Source organism: Triturus cristatus, chromosome 9, assembly GCF_964204655.1.
Source record: "Triturus cristatus chromosome 9, aTriCri1.1, whole genome shotgun sequence".
Taxonomy (NCBI): domain Eukaryota; kingdom Metazoa; phylum Chordata; class Amphibia; order Caudata; family Salamandridae; genus Triturus; species Triturus cristatus.
In genome coordinates, this window is record NC_140592.1 from 1055294620 (window position 1) to 1055314714 (window position 20095).

Below are 20095 nucleotides of genomic sequence, written 5' to 3' on the forward strand. Positions count from 1 at the left end.
AACGCACTATAGTAATTTAATCCAGGATTTGCGTGATTCAGCCTTTAACTCCATGGTCAGTGAAACATCTCATTGCACTGATGAACATTACAAATTTCAGCATCTCCATTTAGGTGCAGTTTATGATGTTAATTGCTTCAATGGACCATGGTATAATTTTAGCAGGTTTGTAAGTAGTCACCTAAGACTTATCCTAATAAGCTTTGCTATCAAATGCCATATACAATATACATTATACTACAGCCCTGAGGGATTTAGTGCACAATACACCATACCTCAGCTCGGTTGAATAGATGCCTAAAGTTAGTGTTGTCACATTTATCATAGCGTTATTAGTAAATACTGATTTAGTGAACGCTTGACTTTTCTCGAACACTTTTTATAAGAAAGGCGCAAGAGTGTGCCATAATTGTCTGTAGAGGTTGGCCATGTTGTCATCCACTTTAACAGAGGAGGCAGTGAATGCACTCACCCTTCTGCCGATGGTGTACACTGTTTCACTTTCTCACTCTAGCAAGCCTTACACAGGAAAATGGCATTTATTTACCTTCTTTGTACAGGTGCTAAAATCACTGAGTCCATTTTCATCTGATTAATCGGCCATGCTGGTGAAGTATCTGGCGCCTGGAACTTCTTGTCTAGGTAGGCAATATTGGTCATGCCCTTAGCCTCATGTCTCATACAGAAGAGGCCCTCTTCACATAGATGGCCCTATAAGGGAATGTATCTAGTTGACGTTTTAGATTTATCCTTGAAATTAAAGAAGCATGATTTTACTGCGTTAGATTTTGATACCCTTTTTCTTATCTTACGGAAGCTTGCAATGTCCTCTGGCAGGTAGTCACTCGGTGGATAATGAGTCTGATTATTAGCAGGGGTCACATATGCGTCCTGGGCCCCTGATCTTGCAGTAGAGTACCTTCCACTTTACCATCACTGTTGTCATCCATCTCGTTCAGCTCCTCATTCTAGATGTGGCCATGGGAGCGAACTGTTTTTAGCAGGAGGTGGTGGTAGTGACGCTGATTGCACCAAAGCAGGAACATGCTAAAGTAGAGGTTGCTGCAGTGAAGCTAAAAAGGACATACAGGCTTAGATGTAGAAACCAGTTACATACCCTCTGCATGATTTACTTCAGAGCATTTAGAAAAATCCAGCGGACACTTGCACCGCTGTAGGTAGTTAGAAGGGTCTGTCTTTATAAGGCTGATAAAGCCATCTTCAAGATCAATCATGTTCTTCATCTGCATCTTACTCCGGGGGGGGAAATGGATATCCTGTTAATGAAGACTAGGGGTCCTACCGTCCCATCGCGCCCCCCCCCCCGTCTTTTCACTGAAGAAAGTCTGAATCTGTTCTTGGTCCCCATACCGCTCTTAATCTACTTTGCTATTCCTTAACTCACCCTCATGACTGGAGGCAGGTTCTTTCACAATCTGTTCCGGGGAAACTGTGTTATGGTAAAAACTGGGAGAAGTATCAATTGTCATAGCTGCCAGTCTCAACACATCTGTACAATAGGCGCAGAGCTTCCAAGACAGCACAATATTTGTCTCTGGAAATGACCAGTGGTATTTATGGCTACTTCACTAGCAGGCATGGAGTTATCCATACGGATAAGGAGTTTAACTTTCTCACAACATATGGTAAAAGTAAATACCAGTCGGTAATTTCTCTCCAGACTGAAGCACAAAACATGGAGTTTGCACTACCAATGCAGTTTAAACACGGACTACAGAAGATTCATAGCTTCAGATGGAATAATCAAGCATGTGAATCCATGAATGATCCAATGCTTGTGATGATATTGTTACCCCAATCAAACATATGAACACAGATACTCAGGGAAAAGAACAGCCCCATGAATAACAAAAAACATTTCTCTATCAAACTCCTGGCGAAAAAGGTTTCTTAAAAATAAAAAAAAGCATGGTGTACTCATATGCAACAGATTTAACAAATTAACATTTCTAACAAACTTACTTGAGGATATAGGGAGAAGGTCTCAGAAAATCTGAATGAACTTGGGTCATCTTTGTGGTATTCACCAAACTTCTGACACTGCAGAAAGAAACACAGTGTGCTGTATGATTAATCTTGCTGGTTCTGTAAAACCTTCCCATTACAGCTAAAGACCAATGTAGCATGTGTCTATATTCAGCAATAGATTATTTATCATTTGATGTGGGTCATTATATGTGGACATGTGGACTCTAACCTGCATATCAGACCCTTAGGTATCACATGGCAACACCCACTCAATACAATCAAGAACAGATGCAAATAAATCTGACCAGTGAAAGGGAAGAACTGAAGTATGCTGCTATGTAGAAGTGAGTCTAGGGGACCAGGGGAGGAAATTACAGCATGGCTAACACGAAGAAGGGAGGAGGAGGATGACGGATCCGAATCCTAAGAGCTGGAGGCTCCTTGAACAAATAGCTCAATTCTAATGAAACATTTACAGCTTCTTCCAGTATCCTAAGTCGGATGCCTTTTTATTTGCCATACACAAAAGTGAGAGTACGAAGCCTCAACCTTTGGTATTTATGAGGCATTCAAAACACTCAAGTACACCTGCAACTCACAAGACAAAAGGCAGGCAGGTCTGAAAAACATTTGCAAAATGCACAAACAAGCTCTGACAGACAGATAGGTGGCTTTACTTTTCACATGTTTATTAAAGGTGTTCTCATACCTGAGAAATGTCTGTCACTGAGTGAGCCATAGAACCATCGCACGACTTAATCCTTAGATATCTTACCCAAACAAAATGAGTTACATTTGGAAATCGCCTTTCCAAAGACCCAGATCCTTTAATAAAACACTTGCTAATGAAAAAGCTCTAATCAGTTGGGACCTACAATGGAATTTATGATTGATGTTGTAAACACAATCAGACAAATGATGCCCTGAGGAAAGGAGAACTGAATTTTTAAAGTAGAGAGATATGTTGGTAAATTTCTGTGTCAAAAATTATGTGCAAGGACAACTTTAAATTTCACTACCAGACATTTAAAAAAATTTAAAAAAGCATTATGGATTAATATCCTTGCATGTTTTGGAACAAAAACGAGTTTGACATTTTCAGTGTTTAAGTTGGGACACTGCTCAGCAAGTGCTGGTTAATAACTTGAGTTTATCCCCTTACACCCTTGAGTTTACCAACCACCACTATAAACCTTTTCCAGAAAAATGGCAGAATACATTTCCACTCACCAGTCGTATAAGTTGCCGATCCAGCCATCGGAGAACATCGGGTCCTTCTTCAGTCTCCGCCCTATACACTGCCAGCCTAGCCATAAGGACGGCAGCAGCCTCTTGGTCAAAAGAAGCAGCAATGTTCTGGATCTGTGACTGTGCATCTGCCCAACTAAAAAAATAAATAGTTATGGTCAGAACGGCATTTATTAAAGCCTGTGTGAATAAATGTAACATGTGATTTTAAACAAATGCCATGAAACTAAACAAATAAGCTTACTGGAAGAGGGTTTGTGCATGAATGCTTTTTGTTACATGTGTGTACAATAATGAAACCATGCTCAAATTCTTAAAGGGAGATGCAAAGGCTACTCACCCACAAGCTTAGATATCCAATCTTTAGACATTCATAAATACTGAATATGTATACTTGGGAAAGTAACATTTAAAAAAAGATTTTAAAGCAAATACTTATCTAAAGTTAACATTTTCAGTTTTATAAATTGAATTAAAATTAAAAATAAAGTATAGAGGAGGAGCCAAGATGGCGACCAGGACGGCAGCGTAGACTCCCGGCTCCGTGAACCTCCGTATCCCGCACGGATATCCTGCATTAGATCCTCAGCCTGCGCTATGCGCCCGTGTTTGTGAATGAGAGCGGCAACCGATCGAGTGACTCCGAAGTTTCTGGCGGCTGTACCGCCGGAGAAACGGGTATTTGCAATTTGTGGCCTGTGTGGCCCTGGAGCCGGGACCTCGAGTGGACACCTTGGCCGGGTGGCAGTTTAACAACAGCGGCCTTTGGTGACTGGGTGGAGTCGGACTGCCGGATCGGTGCGACTATCGGCCTCCATTTCGCCGTGGTCGCATCCTACCACTAAGCGGAGCGGAACAAGTGCATGCCCGGGGTGGCAGTTCCTCGACTCTCCGGTGATTGCCTCTGCCTTCGACGGTGAGCTGCCCGAACGCCGCCCGTAACTCGCCCTGATCCCTGCGGGCTGCTCCCGGATTTTCGCGGGCGCTGGTCCGTGGTGGGGACGACGGTTGCCTGTGACTACATAACGGATACATTTTTGGTCTGCCTCCGGAACCCTGTTTGACAGCGACATGGACCTTGATGCGCTTGCCCCTGGGTCCCGGTCCCAATACGGGTTGGACCTACCCGGCGGCCATCTTGTCACGATGAAGTCTACCATCCTGTCCACCAGGTTACAGCAGGAGCGGGAGTGTGCGACTCTGGGGAACGTAGCGGAGCGATCGCAGAGAGCTGTGCTGGGGTACTGTGACCTTCTCGAGGCTCTCGGTGCCCTTCATTCCACCTTGCTTCATGGCGTTTGGGTATTGGGGAGTAGGCTTGATGGTGTGGCATCAGCGTTGGGACAGTTGCGGCCTGCCTGTCCTCAGATACACAGGGACTTCCTGCACTGCACTCAGGACGACAATGTCGGGGCCACCCCTGTGACTAGTGACCAGCTGGAAACTCCGGACAGTCTACTATTGTGTGATCGGCTGGCTGTGGGTCTGATCTGTCCCGGAGGTATTGGACCTGAGTGGGGGGGGGTGGCCTTGTCCGGTGCGCGGCCTCCGGCGACCCGGGGAAAACTCAAGCAACGGTCGTCTACTCTGGCTGATTCCGCCTTCCTGGACCTTGTGTGCAGTGCAGATCCTGGGGCAGCACTGGGAAAGACGTTCCTCCATAATGCTGACTGGGTTGGTACTCAGAGACTTCCACCCCACCGGGGTGCATCGCTTCCTGGTCGTTTTTGGACGCTCCTTTACCGTGTAGCATTGGACATGGCGCCGGGTCGAGGGGTATGCATGGGCGGATTTGTTAAGAGTGGCCAAGGATAGGAATGATCTATCAGAGGTGGTCGGCTAATAGGCGGGCGGGCTCGGGGTTGCGTGCTCTCATGGTATAACTGTCGGTATAGTAGGTGCAAAATGCTCCCCATCCTTTTTTGACATGGTCGATTTTGTGTTGCTTACTGTTTGCTTTGGGGGAAACATAATGTGCGGGAGGGAGACGCCGGGGGTATGTTTTGAAGGCCCTCCTCCAGTTTATTAATACTCTCTCTACCCCCCCTTCTGGTGGGGGTCTTTTCTTACTCTTTTTTCCCTGCTTCTTCTATATTTCGGGTCTGGTTCCAGGGCGACAGGCACACTGCTGGGGGGGGGGGGGGCCGTACTCATCTGCAGAGGTGCAGGGTGGGGGGTTGGGGGAGGGGATTCTTTAGTCTTTAATCTCTTTTTTCCATGGCCTCCTTTTTCTTCTCTGATTCTTCTTGTTTTCTCTTTTCTGGGATCAGCGTGGTACACCTCCTTTGTTGTGAATCGTTGCCTTTTCATGTGTGCCACAATTTCCGGGGTGTTCTCTGGGCTTTAGGGCAGGGGACTGTAGGCGCAGCTGGGCATGATATTCTTCTTCATCCTGAATTTTCTGTGTCTGCGCCATTGATCCAATAGATTGCTGTTTATTGCTTACGTTTATCATTCTGCCTGCCTCTTGTCGCTGTTGGGAAATTGTTCGGCACCTGATCCTTCTGGTTTTTTTTCCATTATAAAATGAAAACCCTTCTTATCCTGGTGTCCTACCTGCGCTGTTCACTGGCCAGACTATATTAGCATGAAGATTCTGCTCCCCGAGGTGCTACCTGTGTTAACTTTTGATCTCTGTTGCTCTGATTGCTTAGCGGCCGGCCCCGGGGGGTTGTAGGCCCATACTTGTTATTGATTGAAATGTCAATAAAGGTTTTTAAAAATAAATAAATAAATAAATAAATAAAGTATAGCTCAAAGAGATCGTCCCTACTATTCATAAGAGGATATGAGGATTGGCAGTGGATTAAATAGAAGTATGCCAGCTGTAGACCTATATTACCATTAGTACGATGGAATTTTTCAAAAAAGATTTTTGTTTTCTTTTTGTCACATTTTGAACCCTAACAGGGAACACAGAAAATTCCTTTAACCTTGAGGCTCTGATGGAGTCCCATTTGTTTTAAGTTTCTATGCGATAAGCTATATTAGGAATTAAATAACGTACAGAATTGGACAAATAGACCATTGACAGACGTTGAGGAGCAAGGAAAGATACAATAATCTTTAAGCTACTATTTGAGATGAGTTTATAAGAGTCCTCTATGGTATGGATGGTTAGAACAATTAGGCATTTTATTGTTCAAATCTGTTTTATGGTTTCACAGGGTAATTATCAGAACAAACAAAACATTTACCATCAAAGCCCCATCCCAGCAGGGGCCGGCCATGCCAAGATGTTTCTGAGAAAACACAATGGTATCAATTTAACAGAATCCCAACCTCCCATCCACCCCCAACGTCGTGCTCACTCTTCGTTACTGTGCTCTGGGCAGTTCCAACCTTTCTGGAAGTCTCTAGCCCTGTCCAATGAGCGCCACCCGCCGTGCGAATGTCACCCCTGTGGCCGGCAGGCACAGTAGTCGCAGATGCCTGGCCCAGAGGGGAAGTACCGCCAGGAGCGGGCTCCTAGTGCCTAACTAATGTGCAGCCCTCATTTGGACTTCAGGAGAAAGGACAGGGGATTGGGGAGCCCCAGGATAACTAGGCAGGGAAGCATGGGCACTGCCTATCTAGATGGTTTCTCAGTCTGTCAAGACTGGGTCCCACTACCGGGTTAATTTCAAGCATGTCCCCAAGAGGTGCAGCAGTATACCTCTGGCTCCACTTCCTCGCCAACAGTGCTCATTACGTGCGGGCTGTCTCCTGTTCATTCAAGCGGGCATAAGGTAACACTATGTGATTAAGTGACTGTTACCATGCTTGCTGTGTTGTGCCCTATAGTATATTTCTTCCAAATCTTTGAGTTAGGGTACGCCCCGGTTCTTGTTCCCATCACCCCTGCCCTGGTATCTTCAGTGTGTGGTTGTGTCAGGAGGGTGTATAAGTCGGTGATCATACACATATCTCTACCCTTGGTCAGGAGACATGTTTCGTATGATGTGAGCAACCTCTGTGCACCATTCCAGATGACTGGGTGTGTCACACGTGTTGTCACAGTGTTGAATTTGGAGGTAATAGAGGCATTCTGTTTCAGGGAGGCCTTAAACAGATTTCAGTTGTTCAAATGACAGGGCCCATTGGCGTCAAAAAAGTTTCCATTGGACCTACAGCTGACATGCTGCCATGCGGAAATGGCCCGGGGATAAGTCCTGGTTACCTTTGCATTTACCCAGTATGGGTGTTAATGGCGTGGGGAATGGCATCAGACCTTTCTGGTGGCCACTCTATCCCAATCCGAAAGCATGGCCCAGGGGACCGGCTAAGAGCACAGGCTCCGTGCTCTTTGATCCATCATCACACAATCCATAAAGCACCAATGCTTTTCGGCTTCCGATATTTCATTCTACCAGGAAGCGGAGCTGTGCTGCTGATAGTAGTGAGTGAGGCTAGAAACTCCCAAACCTCAGTTTGCTGCGGGGCAGCGGATATGGTTGCGGTGCACACGTGGGCGTTTCCCCTCCCAGACAAAGTGAGTTCTGCCTGTAGTGATTTGAGCATGCCCATGGACGGGGTCAATGGTAAGATCTGGAATAGGGTCTTAGCGAGTGCAATCATTTATTGAGTCACTATTATCCCAAGCCAGGAGAGGCAGTACTGTCTCCAATAGGCAGGTCCGGCCTCACCTGGTTGAGTAAGGCGCAGTACTGGATTGTTACTGTTCACCATGGGAGCGATCTATATCCCGAGGTATGAGATGAAGGAGTTGGCCCATGTCAGAGAGTGATGGGTGATCAGCTGCTCCTGTGTATGGGATACAGGAGATAGATTAACAGCCTGAGACTTTTTGAGATTGCTGCGAAAGTCATTCGTCTTTCTAAACTGCTCCAGCTCCTTGTTTCCCCGTGCTGCTGAAATGTTGGATCACAGCTCCCGACGACTGTGGCCAGTCAACTAAAGCTGAATTGGAGTTCCCTACGTGGGGGGGGGAGTCTTGTTAGCGTGCATAAGTTGATGGAGTACACCGCCGCACCACCCGAATCGCACTTGGTGACCCGCGGGTCGACGCAGACATTTTGTGCCAGTGGTTCCATATATAGGGCAAACAACAAGGAAGACAGCGGACACCTCTGATGTCTCCAACTGCGCATTGAAAAGTGGGTTAAAAGTGTTCCACTGACTCTCACCACCGCTATAGGGTCATTGTAACTGCTTAGTACCCAGTTGCGGAACCTGCACCCGAACCTGAAGTGGCTCAGTGTCATGTTCAGATATGACCAGTGACTGTCGAAGGCTTTTGCAGCATCGATGGCCAAGAGAAATCACCACCTGTCATGACCGCTTTGCTTTGTCAACAAGACATAGGATTCTTTTAGTGTTATCGCTGCATGGTGTGCGGGGGATTAACCCTTACTGGTCATCGTTCACCAGTTCCGGTACGAGGGGGCAGAGTCTGGATGCCAAGATGCCAGTGAAAGGTTTGGTATCCACATTTATGAGTGAGATGTGGCGATAAGAGCCACAGAACGGTTTGTCCTTCCGGGTTTGGGAATAACCGAGATCGAAGCCTCCAGCAAAGAGAATGGGAGGGTACCATTGTGCACAAACAAGTTTAATAGTCTGGTGAGGACTGGTAAGTGTCTGACATGTGAGGGAGTCTGCAATTTGTAGGTCTTGAGCCTCTTATCGAAACTTGTAGAAGTCCCAGAAGGTAGTTAATATACAAATGTCAGCTGAGACCTCAATGCTGTCAGGAGTGAGGACAGCACCGACCCTTTCAGCCTGGCGTTTAGTTAAAAGTTTGTGGGCAAGTAGTCTGCCACATTTATCCCCGCAGCCTCTATGTAAAAGGTGTGTGGCAGACGGAGCAGCGCATATTCTGCCCTATCCAGGTCTAGGCCATGTAGCTGAGTCCACACAGACTAACTGCCACCAAATTCTTGGGGCCTTTGTTCGTTTGTGAACAGTCTCTAATTCTTGTACCTGTTCCTCTAATTTCCCTATCTTGTCTTTATGCAGCTTGTTTTCGGCTGTGGATATGTCAATGAGCTCCCCTTTCACCACTGTCTTTAGAGTCTCCAAAGGGTAGCTATGGAAGTGTTCTAAGTGTCATTGGTCATCAAGAAGTCGGACATACTACGTGTGAGCTTGAAGACTGTCTGGTCTATGCAGCAAGTTATCATGTTGTCTCCATGGGCCGTTCACCCGTTGTGGGGCTTCAACCCGCAATGTGAGAGCCAGGTCCGTGATCGGACAGGGTCCAAGATTCGCACTGATCTTCTTGATCTTCACCTGTAAGATCAGTGTGTCTAGGAAGTAGTCGATGCAGGGAAAGGTTTTATTGGCCAGGGAATAGTAAGTGCAATTCCTGGTGTGGGTGAGCTGTCCACCACAAGTCTCCTAGCCCCACCTCCCATAGCCGCTCCGCCCCTCCTTGTAGAGAGAGCACCACCTGAGAATATTACTGTCCTGATCTATCAAGGTTGTTGTTCATCATAAGATTAAGGAGTTCCCTGCCCCCATCAGAATAGCGTGGTCAGGGGCTTTCCAAGGTCTCCCGCGTCGATCAGCCGCTCCAGGATTTTCTCCGGGTCATCATTAGGGGCGTATATGGATGTGATGGTGATTGAAAGCTTCCTATGTGGATGCAGTACGCTAGTACTCGTATTCTTATTTCGGCTACTTTTTTCCCAACTGTCCCCCTAAAGGAGTGTGAAAAAAGAATGGCCACCCCCATCTTAGTTGAGTTAGAGGTAAAATGTCGGTGTGGATAATAGCGTGATTACATCCTATGGCAGTCTTAGGGTATCAAATGAGTCTCCTGGAGGAGGCAGATGTCTCCCTGGCCTTCCTCCAAGAAAGACAGTACTACCCTCTGCTTAACAGGGCTGTTAAGTCCTCGTACATTGAGGCTTAGTATCTTCAAATCAGCGTGGGTGGGGATGAGAGTGGGTGTATGCTACTGCCTGCTTCCCGGTATGGGCTTGAGGGTCAGGGCTGAAAGTGGTTGTGTTTTAGCACACAGGAGAGGAAAGGAGTCCCAGCCCATGTGCATCTTCCTAGGATAGAGTGAGTACTAATCCCTTGTGAACCCTCAGCGAGAACATAAACATATAAATAACAAAATAGTCCACTGAACACTGTCTTTAACTCAGGTGTACCCATAGATGTCTCTGAGGTGGGGAAATTCACATTGAGCTTTGCAGTGTTGAACTCCGGCTCCCCCACCGCCCCTGCTTTTGGTGCAGGAAGAGAGGATCAGCGATGGTGCAGGGCCCCATAAACAGTATCAGTCTGGAACTAGGCTTAGCTTAATTCTTGACATTCCGGGTCCTCTGTTAAGCTGTCAAGTACCGCTTGTCTCTCCATAAAACTAGTTATAGGGTTCGGGCGGAGGCCTGAAGGTCACCTAGGGACCTGGTGCTACTGGCTCGTTAGACCATCATTGGTCATGAGGGGCTTTCGTGAAGAACCCTCTTTGGAGTAATCTGGGACATTCAAAAGACTACGTGCCTCTGCCAGAGTTTTAATTTGGTTCAGTGCATCGCCCCAGGGAAAGATGAGATGGAAAGGGCTGCCTCAGTTATACAAAACCCCTTTACTCCTGAAGAATTATGTGATGGAACAGAAGATCCTGTGCTTCTGGAGTGTCAGGGCAGAAAGATCTTGGAACAGGCCTATTTTGTGACCTCGCAATCGAACAGGGTGGGCGCCTCTTGCCTTGCACAGAATAGTTTCCTTGAGTTGAAAGTTGCGGACAGATGCAAGGATGTCTGGCGGGCACACAACTTGGGAACCTGGGTGGCCCACCTTGTAGATCCTGTCCAACTGTATACTGGTCACCATCAGTGGCTATAGGATTTTCCAGAAGAGGGCCAGTATGTATTCTGTTATGTCCGAGTCCCCCGCCCCATTCGGCACTCCTTGGATGCGGATATTTCTGTAGGAGCATGTGAGAGGGGGTAGAGGGGTCACCGCTCCCGAGAATATAAGGACCAGGATACAGTAGTTAGGCCACCAGATATCAGCTTTATTGAAACAAGTTCCCAGGGTTATGAGGAGTCAGAGCACCAATGTAACAGTCTATGAGGAAGACGGAGTACTCGGGATTCAGTCGCTGTTCCTGTATGTTTGTTCTTGGTCACAGCTCGGTACTTCTTCCGTCTTGCGGATGACAAGGGTTCAGAGGTGTCTCTCGGATGGAAAGAAAACAGAACCCGGGGTTATTTACAACATCGGGATTTACGATGGTGAAAGGAAGGGGAGGGGAAGTGACGGGATCACCAGTGACCTTTTCCGTGCAACAATACGTTTGTGCCGGGGAGGTGTATTCTTATTGGAAGGTGAACAAACCCACCCAAATGTCTTGTGACTACCGTCACCCACCCCTACCGGTTCCCTCCCTGTGAGAAAACGAGTCCCCTTAATCGGGCTCGTACCTTGTGGTGCCACACTTCTCCAGAAGTGTGGCGGGGCGGAGCGTGGTCTCGTTGGCCTCCTGGCTTTTTCGTCTCCTGGTACGCCAACGTCTCCGGATCGTCTCTCCTCTCCTGCTCCGACGGCTCTGCTCCAACTACCTCCGTCTCCTTATTCACGAACACTTCGGCAACTGCTCCTTCCGGCTTCTCCTCTCCTGGCTGTGTCGCGCCGTGTGCGTCCTGACGTCGTTCTTTTAACGCAACCGGCGATCTCATTGGTGGACGGTCGGTGAAGTCAGAGGCAGCGCTCCTCCCTCCGATAATGGTCCGTCCCTCTTAAAGGGACCAGGGCTGTCCTGCAAGCGGGGCGGAAACGAACAGGAGTGAAAGTCCTCCCCCGGCTCGTGGCAAACAGGGACCCCCTGACAGAGCAGTACTCCAGGTTTTGTGCATTTGCCTGTAATGTTTTTTGCTGCTCTTGTAAGTACAAGACTTCTTGTTGCAAGTGCTCAAGCTCTTCGCCTGGCGCCATTTTGTTATCTTCAAGCGTGGATACTTTATTGTCTATATCCGCTAAGTCGTGTTTGACATCCCTCAGATCCTGTGAGTGCTCTCACTTTACTGATTGGATGTATTTGCGTAAGGAAACAGAGTGAGAGCCTCCATGAATGTCCTCATCAGTAGAGCTTCCTCTTCTCCTCCTTCTGCAGCTATCGGGGACCACTGTGGCTGCTGGACATCCTAAGCTGGGGCGCTCAAGAAACATGCGAGTATCTCTTTTAGGATGCGGTCCATGTTTCCCCGTGCTGCTGAAATGTTGGATCACAGCTCCCGACGACTGTGGCCAGTCAACTAAAGCTGAATTGGTGTTCCCTACGTGGGGGGGGGGGGGGGGGGGGGGAGTCTTGTTAGCGTCAGTCACTACCGCACGGGACACAGCAGCCACCCCTGTCCCGCCAGTGCCACACATACAGTGTGGGGTCTGCCCAGGGCAGCCCAAGTTGGCCACATGTCTGTCAGGTGATTTTATGGGCTCCCGTGATGTGGGCCCTGGCCAGTGCCTCAGTGTGGCTTCTAGGCTGCAGTTGCTGCAGGGTGCTGATTGAAGTGCAGCGTCGGCTTCACTTGCTGGGGGTTCCCTGTCTGCTAAGTGGCCAGTGCCCTTGGGAAGTGATGACGGCGTGCCTCCGCTGTCTCTTTAAATGGGACAGTCTGTGACCTCCACCAGCGGGCTGCAAGTCTTCATCTCAGGGCGTTACCTGCAGTGGCTGCTGCTGGCCGTTTGTTGGTACCGCATCAGCTCCCCAAGCCCACTCACTGTCCAGCTGGCACCTCTGGACGAGAAGCCCTTCAGGTGTGCCCCATACAGGCCCAGCCATCCTGTGCACCCTGTGCCATTTTGGGTTGCACGGTTCGGGTGCCACGATCACTGGAGCAACCGATCAGGAACAAGAGGGATGTTCACCAGATCCCTGTCCTGAGGAACAGCTTCTGAAGTCTCTGGTTCCAGCTGTAGATGCTGTGTGAGGTGATGGGCAAACTGAGTCAAGCGTCTTACTTGGCTGTCATTTTAACCACATCCCCCAATTAGAAGTTTTAAAAGACTAAGGTCACCAGCTTATTGACACAAAAATAAAGAACCAGTACTAAAGTTTTAAAAAAAGATACATGATCCAAATGCAATTGAATACGAGCAAAAGATATTGGGAAGGCTCTAGGAGGTTGTGCACTCCAGATCGTATTTTACCAAGCCTATTGTAAGTAGACACTTTACCAAGAAGCTGCTTATGGTCCTGAATGAAGCCTTGGATCAGAAAGTCTTACTCCGCACAATGAAAAAAATCAAAGATTGTAATGACGTTGATATTGAATAAAGAGCCAAAAGGCTGTAGGGTATGCTGGCCACAATACATGTTGAGGAGATGAGATCTTGTGATGGCTGAAAAAGTGCAACGTGAAGTGGAATGACACCATTATACGCCAAAAAAGCATTCAATGCAGTTAATGGGGCATTCATGTTCAAAGTGCCAAGGTGTATTAACTTTGGCGCAAAATGGGGGGAGGAGCCTAGCGCGCAACCAAGATGGCCGCGTAGGTGCGAGGCTCCCGAGGACCTCCGTGACCTCCTACATAAATCCTGAAAATATCCTGTCCTAGATGAGGGGACTGTGTTGGTGAGCCCGAGCTGAGGTGTTACCCGTTTTCCGCTTCCAAATTGGACCTCGGACACCGGCGGGAGCACCGACTGAGGTTTGCGGCCTTCTCCACGCCGGCCCCCCGGATTGGAGTTGCGGGGTGATCCGGAGACAAAGTGATCAACAGCGGCGGGCAGGGCTGGGCGACTCGCGTACCCCGCACTTTCACTTTCGCTTTTGCACCCTCCTTGCTGCGTAGGCGAGGTTGGGTTGCGGGGCGGTGTGCGGTGGTGTGGCCTCGTTGGGGTGCCCTGCTGGCCCGCCGGCTGTGTTCCGTCCTGCGGACCTGTGGTTGCCCCCCCCCGGAGCCCGTGAACTGGTTTGTCGGCCTTTTCCGAGGTGATTGGCACGATTAGGGGACTGAAACCATGTCCACAAAGCAAGATGGCGACCGGGCAAAGGTGAAATCGACCCGCCGTGGCGCAGCCCATCAGTCCAACAGCATGGACCGCTACACCCTCCAGAAGGGATCTCCCGAGGTGCGTAGGTCCCCTGAGGGCCCGACTGATGCTCCTGCTCTGCCCGCGGATCTGACCCTGCGAGATGTCATGGGCGCTATCGCCGAGATGAAGGCCTCGGTGGACCAGCGCTTTGACACACTGGCGCAAAATATTGACTCGGTCCACGTGGATGTTGGCCTGGTGAGGGCCGATTTATCCAAGACCAATGACCGGGTCGATTCTTTGGCCCACACCACCTCGGGCCTCACAGCGGACGTGGCGGCCCTCCAAAAGGAGGTGCGCCGGCTTGGCCAGGCGAGCGCCCTGATGGATCGTCGACTGGAGGATTCCGAGGGTCGGGCCCGGAGGAACAATGTCCGCATTGTCGGGGTGCCGGAGGGACGTGAGGAGGCGGCGGCGGACCTGTTTGTGGAGGACCTGATTCTCACCCATCTCCAGCCCCGGGGGCTGAGTAAATTCTTTGCGGTGGAACGTGCCCACAGGGTTCCCGGAGGAAGACCTAAGGCCGGAGCCCCTCCGAGGCCTCTCATTGCCCGGATTTTCAACTTTCGGGACAGAGACGCTATCCTGCAGACTTCTAGGCAGCAAGGACCGGTCAGACTTGACAATATGGACGTAAACTTTTATCCTGATTTCACCCCAGCGGTCCAGAAGCAGAGATTGAGCTTTCTCGGAGTCAAACGTCGTCTACGGAACCTGAACCTCAAGTATGCGATGCTTTTTCCAGCTAAGTTGCGGGTGGAGGTGGATGGCCGCACGCACTTTTTTGATCGTCCCGAAGCGGCCGGGGACTGGTTGGACTCCTTGCCCGGGGATCGGGGCCGGGGGGGTGGGGGGGGGCGCGGTTGGAGGGGAGGGCTCGCCGGATCAGGACTGAGGGACTAATAGTAGGCCTCGCTCTGGACAACATTGTCGTCACTTTTGACTGTTCGTTAAGTCCCCCTCCTGTGGAGGTGGTACGGGGTCTCTTGGGGGCTCTCCCTCCTCCTCTGGGGGACTAGTTAGTTTAATCATTCATGGGGCGACAGGCACACTGCACTTTGGGGGGGCTGTTTGGGCTCATGCAGGGGTGCAGGGAGGGGGGAGTTCTGTTGGGATGGGTGGGTTGGGGTGGGGTGTTGTTCGTTTTTACCGCAAGGCAAACCCTTTATTGTATTGGTGTTTTTAAGGTGCTCTCGGGGGGACGAATGATGGATTCTGTATGTGATGGGGGGTAGGGACCTGACTTTCTTGTCCTGGAACGTTAACGGACTGGGGGATAGGATTAAGCGAGGTGTGGTCCTGCAGTATTTGAAACGACTTTCGCCAGATGTGGTCTTTCTGCAGGAGACACACCTTATTGGTAATTCCTTTTGTGCCATGAATCGGCGTGGCTATCGCTTGGTGGCCCACTCGGGCTTCACGTCGGGCTCGCGGGGGGTGGGCATCATGGTGAAGAACTCGCTCCCGTTGGAAATAGATGAGGTGCGCCATGATGAGAGGGGACGCTACACTGCCTTGGTGGGGAGAATGGAGGGCAAAGTAGTTGTCTTGGTTTCAGTGTACGTCCCACCGGGGTTACAGTCTACGACTTTTGCAGACCTAGGGCGCCTCCTCCTGGACCTTCCGGGGGGGCTTCTGGTGGTTGGGGGGGACTTCAATGCGGTGGTTTCTGGGACCGTGGATCGTCACCCCCCTAGGGACCTCCCCCGGGCACAGGCGTGGCTGTCCGGCTTCTTAGATACACTGGGATTGGTGGACTGCTGGCGCTTAAAACATCCCACGCAGCTGCAGTACACCTTCCACTCGGGTGCCCATGGTAGCCTCTCACGGCTTGATTATGTCCTTGTCCCTGCGGCCTATGTTGGGAGGGTAGGAGAGGTGCGCCATTTGGCGCGGGGTATTTCAGATCACTCCCCGCTCCTGTTGCACGTTGATGTCTTCCCGAGGGGGGAGGGCAGGGTAGCTCCAATCAATGCTTGGTACCTGCGCGACCCCACCATTCGTGCTGATTTGATTAAATCCTTGCAGCGGTATTTCGATGAGAATGTGGGGTCCGTCCCTTTGCCTATCTCCCTGTGGGAAGCCTTCAAGACAGTTCTTAGAGGGGAGGCCCTCTCCTTTATCTCCCATGCCCGGAGGCGCGAGCAGGAGGAGGTGACCCGGGTGGAGGCCGAAATCGCTGAATTGGAGGGTGATCTAGAGGGTGGGGTGACGGATGCTGCATTACATGTCCTACAACTTAAGCAGGCGGCCTACAGGGCCCTCGTCACGGAGGCGGCCAGGGGCCTCTATAGAGAGCAACAGGGGCGACTGTATGATGTGGGTGATAAGGCTGGTAAACTGCTTGCATGGTTGGATAAAAAGGAGAGAGCGAGTCGTGTGGTCCCGCTGATTGAGAGGATGGATGGTGTGCGTGTCACCGAGCCAGAAGACATTGTCTCTTGTTTCGCGGATTATTTCCGCGAGGTGTATTCCCCGGTTTCTCCCTGCTCGGAGGAGGATTCCCATGCCCTGCTTAGGGATATCGCGCTGCCTTCCCTTTCGGTGGAGGACAGGGTGTCGTTAGATGCCGCTCCTACCTCCGACGAAATTGCCCTCGCCATACGCTCGGTCGCATCCGGCAAGGCCATGGGCCCGAACGGCATCCCTATCGAGTTGTATAAGCTGCGACCGGATGTACTGGCACCCCACCTCCGTGCGATGTTCCTGGCGGCCCACTCGCTGGGCTCCCTCCCGCCGGACCAACGTCTGGCTACAATCGTGGTGATCCACAAGGAAGGGAGACCTCGAGACCGGGTTACATCCTATCGGCCTATCTCGCTCTTGAATGCGGAGCCCAAAATCCTCGCCAAGGTGCTAGCCAACCGGCTGGTCGGCGTGGTGGGCGATCTGGTCCACCAAGACCAGTCCGGCTTTATTCCCCATCGCAACACGGCCCTTAATCTGCGGCGCTTGCACGGGGCGCTCGCGCGTGTCCCGTTTGTGCGGGAGCCGGCCATATTGGCGTCCTTAGACGCCACCATGGCGTTTGACACGCTTGAGTGGCCATACATCTGGGCTATGCTGGCGAAGTTTGGATTTGGCCCGGGGTTCATCAGCTGGGTCAAATTGTTGTATTCGGGCCCATTGGCGCAGGTGGTGGTGAATGGAAGAGTATCGGTCCCATTCGAGCTGGGACGGGGCACGCGACAGGGCTGTCCCTTGTCGCCGCTCCTGTTCGCGCTGGCCTTGGAACCCCTGGCGGAGTGGCTGCGGTGGCACCCTTCCATCCGTGGTCTCCGTTGGACCCCCGAGTATGAGGACCGCGTGTCCCTATACGCTGACGATATCCTTTTGTACCTAGCCTCCCCGCGTAAATCACTGATTGTCCTGGTTGATGTTTTGCGCTCATTCGGCCGCAACTCAGGCCTTGTCATCAACTGGGCTAAATCATGTGTGTATGTGCTTTCCGGGGAGGCTCCCGTCCTCCCGCGGGGCTGTCCGATCCAGATTGCCTCCCAGGGGTTTCGGTACCTGGGGGTTTATATTACTCTGGACCCGGAGGCCCGCTACGAGCGGAATTTGCTTCCCCCCCTCCAGCGCTTGAAGGAGGACGTCGCGCGCTGGCGGCGCCTGCCGCTTTCGCCGCTCGGCCGGGCGGCATTGTTTAAGATGATGTCGTTGCCACGCTTCCTGTACGCCCTCCAGAATACTATGGATTTAGTCCCGGCGCGCTACTGCCGTGAGGTGGAGAATCTACAGCGCCGCCTGTTCTGGGACGGGAGGCCGCGTGTTGCCCTGGCGAAGTTGACGCTCCCATGGTACGACGGGGGGATTGCCCTCCCGGATATTAAACGGTATTACTGGGCCTCCCAGCTAGCTGCAATTAATCATGGCCTTCACGGGCCCGCCTTAAACCCGGCATTTGAAATGGACAAGATGCTCCTGCCTGGTGGCGACTATAATCGAGCGCTCTACTCTGGCGCGCCCGACCCCCGCCTGACGGGACCTACGCGTGTCATGGTGCGAGTATGGCACGCGGCTAACGCAGCTATGGGGTGGAAGGACCGTTTGACCCGGGCATCACCGTTGTACGCGTCTGAGAGATTGGGCTCCCTGTGGACCTCGAAGGGCTTCGAGAAGTGGGACACGATCGGCATCAGTAAAGTGGGGGACCTCTGGACGAGGGGGGGATTTAAAACATTCGAGACGCTGCAGACGGAGTTTCAGCTGCAGGGCAGTGAATACTTTCGGTACTTGCAGGTCCGTCATGCACTGGGCTCCGTCTTCCCAGACGTCGCCTCCATCCCGGAGTCTTCCCCCCTGGAGGATAGAGTGCTGGATGGCCACGTTCCGGACAGCACGATCTCCCTTATTTACAAAAAATTGATTAATGACCGCTCGGGCTTGCTGACTGGCCTCCGCGAGGCTTGGGTTGCCGACGGGCTGGAGTTGGACGACGAAGATTGGATTTCCGCGGTGGCCTCTCCGAAGGAGGTGGCCATACCGGCTCGCCTTCGCTTCGTCCAGCTTAAGATACTCCACCGGGTTTACATGACGGGGCCAAGGCTTCTGCGTATGGGCTATGCTGAGGATGGGTTGTGTAAGCGTGGGTGTGGTGCTTTGGCGACTTTTTTGCATATTTTGTGGGAATGCCCAAAGGTGGAGCGATTCTGGCGTGGTGTGCATGAGGTCCTGCGAGTGGTTACGCATGTCGCGCTGCTGCCTGAAGCGAGGAGATGCCTGCTGAATGTGTGGGAACCAACTGACTACTCGGTTCCGCAGACGCGATGGGTGACTCTGGGATATATGATAGCTAAGCGTGACATTGCTCAACTGTGGGGATCCCAGAGGCCCCCGGCGGTGTCGGCCTGGAAAGAACACATGGATTGGTGCATGTTCCGAGAAAAGGTGGTGTATGTGGCGAGGGGTAAGCCTGGGGCATGGGTGAAAGTATGGGGCCCCTGGAACGCCTACCGCGGGGGTATCTGCGCGCCACCACTGCTGCCTGCGGCCTCACCAGCCCCGTCCCCTTAGTTGACTCCTTTCCCTAGCCCCGAGCACGGAGTTCCCCCAGTCCTCGATCTGTTCCCCTTCCCCTCTTTAGACTCCTGTGGATTGCTGGGGTCCCCCATTCGGGGAGCACGTGCTGTTACTTACGATTGCGGGTTGCCTTGCGGGTGTGGTTTGCGTGTTGTTTGTATAAAATGAAACCGTATTGTGGGGTCAGAGTGATGGGGCCCACGACGTTGATACCTCCTGATTTTGCTTCTCTGCAACGCCAAGTGTTTTTGAACGTATGTCATATGCTCCTATCATTCTAGCGGCCGGCCGGAAGGTTGTAGGCCCATACTTGTATATTCTTGAGATTGCAATAAACGGTTTAAAAAAAAAAAAAAAAAAAAAAAAAACTTTGGCGCAAAATGTATTACATAAGTCAAGCTATTCTACACAAACAAGTTCTTCCCATTGTTGGGGACAATTTCCTCAGCCTCTGCCTTAAGGTTCAAGAATTTAAGCAGAGTTCATGATAATAGTGGCAGTACTGATTGGGTCTTGTAGAATCACAAACAACAATACTTTTCCTGGACTTAGTTTGGGAACAAGGAGACCTACCTATCAGCCACAGGTGTAGCCAAAAGATGGTCCTCATGGCATTGTCTGGGGAGAGATTGCTGACTGATATTTATTCTTACCATATGTTGAGAGACAGTTAAAATCCATGTCCGCTAGTGAAAAGGCCATAAACATCACTGGTGGTTGCCGGAGACAAATATTATGCTGTCTTGCAAGCCAAGCCCCTATTATCCAGGAGCACTGAGAATGGCAGCGATGACAATGAGTTCTTCAAGGTCTCACAAGCCTGTTTTTGAGATTTCGGCTT

General features: G+C 50.9%; 1 protein-coding gene across 1 annotated transcript in view; it reads right to left on the reverse strand.

Moving 5' to 3' along the window:
- The window catches only part of SEC23A (SEC23 homolog A, COPII component), a 989636-nt gene that overhangs the window by 284139 nt on the left and 685402 nt on the right, over window positions 1–20095 (reverse strand). The window contains exons 14-15 of the mRNA XM_085626924.1: window positions 3220–3373; window positions 1984–2061 (exon numbers count right to left, since the gene is read on the reverse strand). Of these exons, the coding sequence (XP_085483050.1) occupies window positions 1984–2061; window positions 3220–3373 (232 nt within the window). The remainder of the gene's footprint in view (window positions 1–1983; window positions 2062–3219; window positions 3374–20095) is intronic.